Source organism: Oreochromis aureus, linkage group 3, assembly GCF_013358895.1.
Source record: "Oreochromis aureus strain Israel breed Guangdong linkage group 3, ZZ_aureus, whole genome shotgun sequence".
Lineage (NCBI taxonomy): Eukaryota > Metazoa > Chordata > Actinopteri > Cichliformes > Cichlidae > Oreochromis > Oreochromis aureus.
Window position 1 is genome coordinate 46,165,910 of NC_052944.1, and position 9,020 is coordinate 46,174,929.

General features: G+C 42.7%; 1 protein-coding gene across 1 annotated transcript; it reads right to left on the bottom strand.

Annotated features, from left to right (window-relative positions):
- Window positions 1–25: 25 nt before the first annotated feature.
- Window positions 26–2,630, bottom strand: LOC120439417 (tripartite motif-containing protein 16-like). The gene has a single exon (XM_039610378.1). It carries the CDS (start codon window positions 2,575–2,577, stop codon window positions 910–912), a length of 1,668 nt encoding a protein of 555 aa, XP_039466312.1. The 5' UTR covers window positions 2,578–2,630; the 3' UTR covers window positions 26–909.
- Between the last annotated feature and the right edge of the window lie 6,390 nt (window positions 2,631–9,020).

Genomic DNA, 9,020 nt, shown 5'->3' on the forward strand with positions numbered 1-9,020 from the left:
GGATAACAAACTGTGTGACAAGCTGTTCATCGTTCCCACTTTATTAGAGATTTTTGTTCAGTAGAAAAAGGCCAGTGAGTTCATGTAAATGCTGCTTCTGCTGTAAGACACAGACCTAAAAATGCATAAATGCTCCATGATTTTCATTTCTATCCATCATCTTCAACACTGGCTATAAATGTTTTAACTTCATTATTGTGTGATTTAGTTTCTTCACGTGTCTCCTTCAGTGCAAATAAAGGACTGTTAGAGTGTGTGCTGTGTGTTTTTCTGAAGCATGACAATCCTTTCCAACAAGCATTTCCAGCTGTTTGTCTCCACTCTGCACTTTAGTCTTTCTTCCTGTCATGTCTGTCTTTGTCCACCAGGTGTCTCCCTCAGCTCATTTTCTCCAAATCAGAAGCATCAGATTTGTGGAGACGCTCTGCCTGCCAGACACAGCTCAGGGCAATGAAACATGTCTATCCTCCACAATATACAGGCCTGTGTTATTTAGTGTCTGTATTTTAATGTATAAATGATCGAGTGTGATCAAACTTTACATCTGAAAAATGACATTACTTGGCATCACTCTAAATACAATAATAACAATATAATATCAAAAACCTCAAGGATTCAACTTTTGTTCCAATTTAAAAGTTCAAGCCTCAAACACATTACATTTGCGTTCCTATATGAAGAAGAAAATCTTCACATTTCAGAAACTGGAACCAGCTTTAAATGTGACTAAAATAATGATAAAACAATCAATTCTCTAATCATTGACTAACTGATGAATCACTGCAGCTCCAATATATTGTTGCATTTGACAACCCACTACAGCAACTACAGAATAAAACCACTAACCAGACTGATGACAGATTTCAAACATGCTGAATATGAAGAGTAGTATCATTTAAACTCACATGATTATCTAATAAACTCTGCAGTGTCTCCATCATCCCAAAGACAAAGTCCAGCATAGAGCGGCTGAGTGAATGTGGTCTGGACTCTGTGGAGGAGAGTCATGGTTTCAGAGACGCTGTAGAAAGACAGAATACCTGCTCTGTGATCCAGGTACACTCCTACTCTGGAGGACCGAGGACCTGAGAGGACAGTTTGGACTTTGTTGTGAAAAAATTGAAAACTGTTTGTGTCACAATATAATGCCCAAGATTTGTCATTATATCCAAAAAAACATTCATCGCCACCCCCTGCTCTGCTGATATTCTTGTAGGCAACTGCTATACAAACTCCTCCCCCTCTCCACTCCACCTCCCAGTAACAACGTCCAGTCAGACTCTCTCTACTCAGGACCTGATAACATCCAGTGAATCTGTCTGGATGAGCAGAATAAGACCATTTTTGTTTCATTAATGTTACTTTTCTGTTCCCCTCAGATAATAACAGATGTGTGTTTGCTGTGTTTGGATCCAGTGTGATTTCATGTGAATATTTTAAGAATCCAGCTCTGGTCTTTGGCTCTGGTGGTGACAGTAAAACATCCTCTTCAGTGACTGTCAGTGAGATGTTTGTCCATTCCTCTCTCAGAATGTCCTGTAGTATATCTTTGGTCTCTGACACAGCTGCTGTCACATCCTCAAAGTAGCTCAGAGGACGAATATTGATGCTGGATGAGTGTGTAGACTCACTGAGTGCTGACAGTGAGGGGTAGTTGTGTAGAAACTGGTTGTGATCCTCTGTGTGTGAGAGCTGCTCCAGCTCGCCGTCTTTCCTCTTCAGCTCAGTGATCTCCTGCTCCAGCTTCTCCTGAAGCTCTTTGACTCGACTCACTTCAGTTTCCTGCTGGGATCTGACCTGCTGCTTCACATCAGAGCTTCTTTTCTGGATGAGACGGATCAGCTCAGTGAACATCTTCTCACTGTCCTCCACTGCTTTATCAGCAGAGCCATTGATGGCCTCCACCTCCTGTTGAAGCAGCTTCACATCTTTCTCTCGCTCCTGGATTCTCTGCTGGATGTTTAGTCGTCTCACCTCGAGCTCCTTCTGCTTCTCAGTCCTTTCTGCTGCAGCTGGGACTGTTTCATGGCCTTTATGTTCATCCATCAAGCAGAGATAACAGATACTCTGCTGATCAGTACGACAGAAAATCTTCATCACCTCATCATGATGAGAGCAGATGTTCTCCTGGAGCTTCTTGGAGGGGGCCACCAGCTTGTGTTTCTTTAATGGAGCTGCATCATAGTGAGGTTGGAGGTGTTTCTCACAGTAAGAGGCCAAACAGATTAAACAGGACTTGATGGCTTTCAGCTTCCTCCCAGTGCAGAAATCACAGGCCACATCTTCAGGTCCAGCATAGCAGTGATCAGCTGGAGCAGCTTGGAGTCCAGTCTTCTTCAGCTGCTCCACTAAAGCTGCTAACATGGTGTTTTTCTCCAGGACAGGCCTCGGTGTGAAAGTCTTCCTGCACTGAGGGCAGCTGTGGATTCCCTTCCTGTCCTCTTCATCCCAGAAACTTTTAATACAGTTCCTGCAGTAGCTGTGTCCACAGGCTGTAGTCACCGGATCCTTCAGTAGATCCAAACAGATGGAACAAGAGAAGGTTTCTTGGTCCAGCTGAACTCCTTTCTGCGCCATTTCTCCTCTCAGTGTCAGTGACTGTGTGAGTTCCTCTTCCTTATAACTGAAACTAGTCTGAGCCCTGATCTAAACAACATGTGTTTCTGCAGTGAATGGAGCCTGTCAGCTCTTACACGTCACCACATGTTGGTTACACCCATCTTCAAAGTGCAGATCTGAAGGGGAGGGAACGAGGAAACACGTGGACAGAGAGGAGGTGCTGTGTTTAAGAGCAGGAAGAAGAGGGAGGGTTATCAGGCTGTGCTTCACTCCAGGAAGAGGAGCAGCTTGAGAGCGATACTGTGTGTTTAACCATTTTTATTTAGTGCTTACCTCAACTTTTAAACTTGTTAATCCTTTCTTCTATATACATAAATCAATAAAAAAAAATCCAGCATTAATGAACACTGGACATAAATACCTCATGGTTGTAGTCACATGACCAGATTCTAAACCCGTAACTGTCAGAACAGCAGAGGCTGCTGCATTAATTAAAGCATATATAACAGGGTTGGCAGACATATGCTGGCTAACATAACCCTGTTTTAATGATGGTTGTCCAAACTTTCTTTTTTGCTTTTAGAGATGTTGCTGTAACAAGATGAGAGCTAGATAAATGCAACAAATGCTTTGAACAGTCTAAAGTCAGCAGTCTTCACAGATAATTATATTTATTCCTGCAAAAATGTAATAACGCCAAAGTAAGTATTATCTTCACATTACTCTTCTCACTGTCAAAAATACTCTGTTTGTAAGCATGGACATACCTTTGCCCGCCCTACATCTATTGTTTGGTCTGTGTTGTTAGTCTTCCTAATTTAGTAGAGTTGAAATGGCTGCTCAGTAAGACAAAGGGAGAGCAGAAAATAACATTTGTCTTGCAGACATGTTTGTGACTCACCAAAAAGTGAGTATTGTATTTATGTATTTACTCACTATGGAAACATGGACCCTCACACTGGGTTGGGCTTGTAGTGCATATCCCTCCTGTATTCTGGTCTGTGTTGGAAATAGCATTCTCTGTTTTTAAAACATGTTCTTCTGAAATGTTTTAAATGATGCTGTTAGGACTAGTGGATGAATCTGTTACATAAGTCAGCGGTCAGATGTGCACCGTGTTATTGAGGGCGTAAGAAATGAAATGAAAACTGTCGGTAAAATATATGTTGTATAAAATAGTTTTTGCACATTTAGTTTTTATACAGTTTGTGAGGAAAGATTTGAAATACTGAGCATAATTAGTTTGAAAGTAAACATTTAGTGTGTCCAATCACACCAAAGTGCTACAACTTAGCTGTAAATATACATGCTTCTTTACTTTTAACAAAATATTTTATCATGCAGACTGCAGGCAGAGGGGTCTGTGGAGCCGGTCAGGGGAGCTGCTGCACGTGAGACTGCTAAAAGAGCAAGAAAACTGGATGAAGAGGGTTTTGACGTGGTTGTTTGTACACGGAGTGCTACTTAACATGTACAGGGGAGAATATTTGCTTATCCACTGTTCCTGCAGAAGAAGCTTTATCCAGACAGAAATGGACAGTTCTACTGTACATATTGCTTGCAAATACTGGCCATACCTTCAGAAGTTCTACCAAGTGTGAGGTGCAACACATTCTTTATTATATTATTTGAATTTTTTTGTTTACATTCATTTTATAGTAAATATTGGTTTCACAATTAATTATTAGATCATCTGGAGTGGTAAAAATCAGGAGGTTGTTGGCATGACTGCAGGGGAGGAGGTGGAAATGGTTAACAGCTTCCTCTCTCATTCAGCCCTTACAATCAAGTACATGACGAAATCTGGTGACAGTTGGCTGTATTTTGTTCAGAAGCCTGACTTTCAGGTTTTCTTTCACTTTTATTATTGTAACTTGTGTAAATATTTTTTTTTATTATTTATTTATTTTTACAAACACAAATTCTCATCTATAGATGCACAAAGTTATTCCTGAGCACCATGGCAGGAGTACTTTCAGTCTCGTATATTGGCTTGGCATGAATGCGGAGCGTTGGCGACGAGCACGCCACTTTCTCTTGACAGTGGTGGACGGCAGAGCGATCAGTGGGAGTCCCTGGCAGCTCTGGGTGCAGCAACGACTTACGAGCTGGGAGGCGATGACGGCGCAGAAAGGTTTGACGCTGTGGCGAACCTCAGCGTACAATGAGCAAAGAACACCAGAGTCTTTCAAAATAAAACAGGAACCATAATAAGATGCAGACATGATATGAACTTGACAATAAAGAAAACACATGACAGACATGAAATATGACTGGTAGACACACTAAACAACAAAGGGAACTTACCACAGGCATAACTGACAGTAGGACACTGAGGATGAGAACATGTAGTGAACAGGAACAGGTACACTTAGAATGCTCTATATCAGGGGTCGGCAACCGCTGGCACAACCATAGCTGGACTGGCCATCAGGCATACCGGGCATTTGCCCGGTGGGCCGATGTTGATTTTTTTTTTTTTTTTTTTGTAACGGTATAAACAATGAAAGGTGGTGGATATACCAGATGCTGGCTGGTGTGTAAAAATAACCCAGTTGTTTGGTGGTGGCTATGGCGGAGCTTCCACAGAGGCCAGCAGGTGGATGAGGGAAGGGGAGGCAGGAGGAGGAGAGACCCGAGGCAGCTGCCGGTCCGAGTGTCAGGTGAACTGAACTTCAGGTAAGAAGTTATGACCTGCAGTCTATCTGGGTCAGATATAAACCAAGTTCAGGTGTAGTTTATTTTTGTTGTGCTGACTTTTTACAGTCAGTTACAATAACTCGTACTGCGTGCTAGCTAGCATGACGGAGTTTCTATACAGCTGGGTGGGTGCTGTGATGTTACTGATAGTGAACTTTATTTTATTCATAAGGTTAGTTAGTAGAGTTGCCAACGGCTCCTTAAAAAATGGAATCGTCCCGTATTCAGAGAAAATATTACGCATTTCGTATTGAGCTGAAAAGGAACACAGTTTGTCCCGGACTTCAGCTAGAATGGAAAAAGACACAAAGCTGGATTTATTCTGTGTCTTTACGCTGCACAGCTGCCTCTTCTGAGAACATATATATAGAACAACTTTAAAGAATTATATTTGCTCGCAGATGTTGGCAGCTATCAGTGAATAGTTATCAGCTATTGTGAAACAAAAAAACAATGATAAGAAAAATAAACTGGGCCAATATGGCATGTTTGTTAATACAGGGATACACATGTTAATGTGATCTCTGGTCTCCCACTCAGAGACACAGGTCTCTGAGTGTCCAGCGTTCAGACAGCTACCTGAGGACACTCATGTGAGAGAAAACCTGCTCACACAGATATGTAGAGCTAAATACTGTCAATAAGGCCTCTGCAATGTTCTGAAGACAGTTAAACTTGTCAGGTAGTGATGTCCAGCAGGTGAAAATGCAAGCTCCATGAACACACACAGCTGTGGATTCCAGCTGTGTCTGTAGTTCTGCAAACTTTGACCCCCACAGAGTGGAGCTTTGGATCAGAAAAGAAAACATTGGTCCACCTGACAGTCCCGAAAACACATCGTGAATTCTGTCTCGAGCCTATGGATGTATCCGTATATTTCCGTGGTGCTGATGCTGCGCTGAGCGGACAGCTCCTGAAGCATTTGAAGTGTCGGAATGTGGAAATTTCAGCGTCGCTTGAAAAAACTGCAAGCTAGCAACGTCCCTCTCACTGGTAGGCTAAGTTATTTTTAGCCAATTATAACTTGAATCTGATAGTTGGGGTTGTTAGCTAAGATGCCATCATTAAGAAGCGGCACAACTAAAGTGTCTATGCAAGCTAATTTGCGATGTGCACCGCTGGCCCGGCCATTTATTTTTTAATGCACCTTCTCAGATTAATTCACTGCGTGTCGTGCCCAGGGCTGGACTGGGACAGAAAATCGGCCCGGGCATTTTGACTACAGACCGGCCCACCAGGTATTATAGGAGAAGCCATAAAGCCTTTGAATGAAAACAAACGCTGTTGTGACAGTGATGTACAGTCTTGTTGGTATATGTATGATTTCTATACCTTTTACATCAGATAAAAACTTTGGTTGTAATATTCAGATAATTATTTATTAAAAGCTAGACATTTTAAATGAGAATAAGAAAGAAAAGTATTTCTTTGTGCCCCCCTTTCCCTTTCCCTGTTTCCCTGCTAGACCCGCCCCTGCACAGTTACCAGCTGTCAGCTACTTAGAAAAGGATCCTGGTGTTATTTGTCTCTCAGAAACAGTTCATAACTTCCCTTCAACTCATCCATGTCACCTAAAAGGTAAACCTGTTTCTCCATCACCTGTTCAGCTCTGATGATTCAGTAAGGACATCTCCTGGTTTCATCTGCATGTTTCCCTCTCACCACATATCCAAACCAACATCATGACCAGCAGCTTTTACAGCTGTGGCTCCAGCAAACATCAGCTGATACTAGAAATTAATATTAAATCAATTCTAACAACAGCTGATCAAGCTTAAACGTGCTGCTGTTGTTTAGCACAACATCCGCTGGTTTCCTCTTTCTGGCGCAAAGTGGGCGATAAACAAACAAGAGAGAAAAGCCGATCAGCTGATCATTGATCAGTCTCATGATTGAAGTAGCAACAGGAGAGGGAGGGGAGAGAATGAGAGAAGAAGAGGCAGCTGTGCAGGGTAACGACAGAATAACTCCAGCTTTGTGTCTTTTTCCATTCTAGCCTAAGTATGGGACAAACTGTGTTCCTTTTCAGCTCAATATGAAAAGCGTAATATTTTCTATTACTAACTGTAATAAGTCACAAGGTGTCGCTGTTGAGCTGCATATGCATGGTAGATCTAAGCAATTTTGACCATTTGTCCTCTGCAGGACACCGTAGTTCAGATTTCTCGTTGACGCGGGCACCATGTTGGTTCAGTGTTTACTGTGATTTGCAAAGGTAAGCACTGTCAGTGGTGTACTGCATTGGTTTTGTTTAAAAATAAGTGTCCCACTGTGTAAAATGGCGGTTTGCTAAGCATATATTGTGTTTATTGAGAGGTTCATGTACTGTCTGATGAGAGTACGAGGAGTTTGTGTGCATGTTTCATTTTGTAATATCTGCCGCGATTTCGGGCTACATTTCCGCTGGTTAGCAGAGCACTCATTCGGGCAAAGTAATGCAAGATGAAGCATTAGCTTTTCAGCTACAGTTTGCTGGTAGTCCTGCTATGTTAGTTTTGTGTCATACACATTCCTGAGACCGAAGAATTTTGTAAAGATGCTTTGTGACCCTGTGAAGACTCCCCAATCCTGCTGGCGCCAGGGAGTCCAGCAGTTCACTTAAACAAAGGGCTCTTATGCTCAAACAGATACAGAGTAGGTGTCCTCCTATAGTATGAATCAGAAAGAGAAGGTACGACCTCTCTCATGACCTTAGGGTGTGTGTGCGCATGCCAGAACACTCTGGAAGGCACACAGAAGCTGTGTCCCAAAACGTCGGCTGCATCCTCCGGAGGCCGCATTTGAAGGCCGATTACGTCACAGCCAGGCGACGAAGGCTGTCCCAATTCGTCGACTCCTTCAAATGCGGCCGACAAATGCGTCCTTCATTTCCCCGAATTTGAAGGATGGGTCGGGTGTGTCCTTCGTGGCCCACCATATCCCAGAATTCATAGCGCGGTCCAACCAAATTTCAGCTGCCAACAATGGCGGTCGCTACTAAGTTTTAAAATTAGTCTTATTAATCTTTCTGGGTCACAAAATAAACTTTTAACATATTTTCAGGCGAGAAAGTAGCTGTGTAAATTACAAATATCTGCTTGGTTTATCAAGACATCGCATATTTGCAAAAGTGCGCCGACGTTTTCGGAGATGTCTGTTGCCCACCCGCTCGATAGCAAGCCGGGGGGTTCAATGGTCGCCGAGAGCGGCGAGAGCAGCAGACTCCCGGCTTCATCGTTTTCAGACCCCCGCTCTTTCGCTACTCAGGTTAAACATGATATATAAGTCACTCGGATAACTTAAAAATGTAATTGTTTGCCTTATTTCGGTGTTTTATGTGAGTAAATTGGGTTGGCTGAGATCAAAGTTATTAGATTATTAGATTAAATAAAATTTTATTAATCCATCGGGTGGGTTCCTCCGGGATTTTCACACAGCTGAATAAACGTCAAACAGAAAACTGATTAAACCGAAGTGTGAGACGGTCGATAATTTACGCCAGTGTCCTGTTATATTTTAGATAGCAAGGAGCAGACGGCCAAGTTTATTAAACTCCACCGACACAGCGGTGACGCAAATCTGAAGGCTAGACCGTCCCATTTCACAGCCTCGCATTTTCCTCCTTCTCGGTCTTCGAAGGACCCGGCCCACGTAGACCGCGAAGGCCGGGTCCTCCGAAGGATGCAGCCGACGTTTTGGGACACAGCTAGAGTCTTTACAGACTGCTAAGGATCAAACCTCTACCAATCTACAAACAATTATATACTTCTAAGCATAAATGA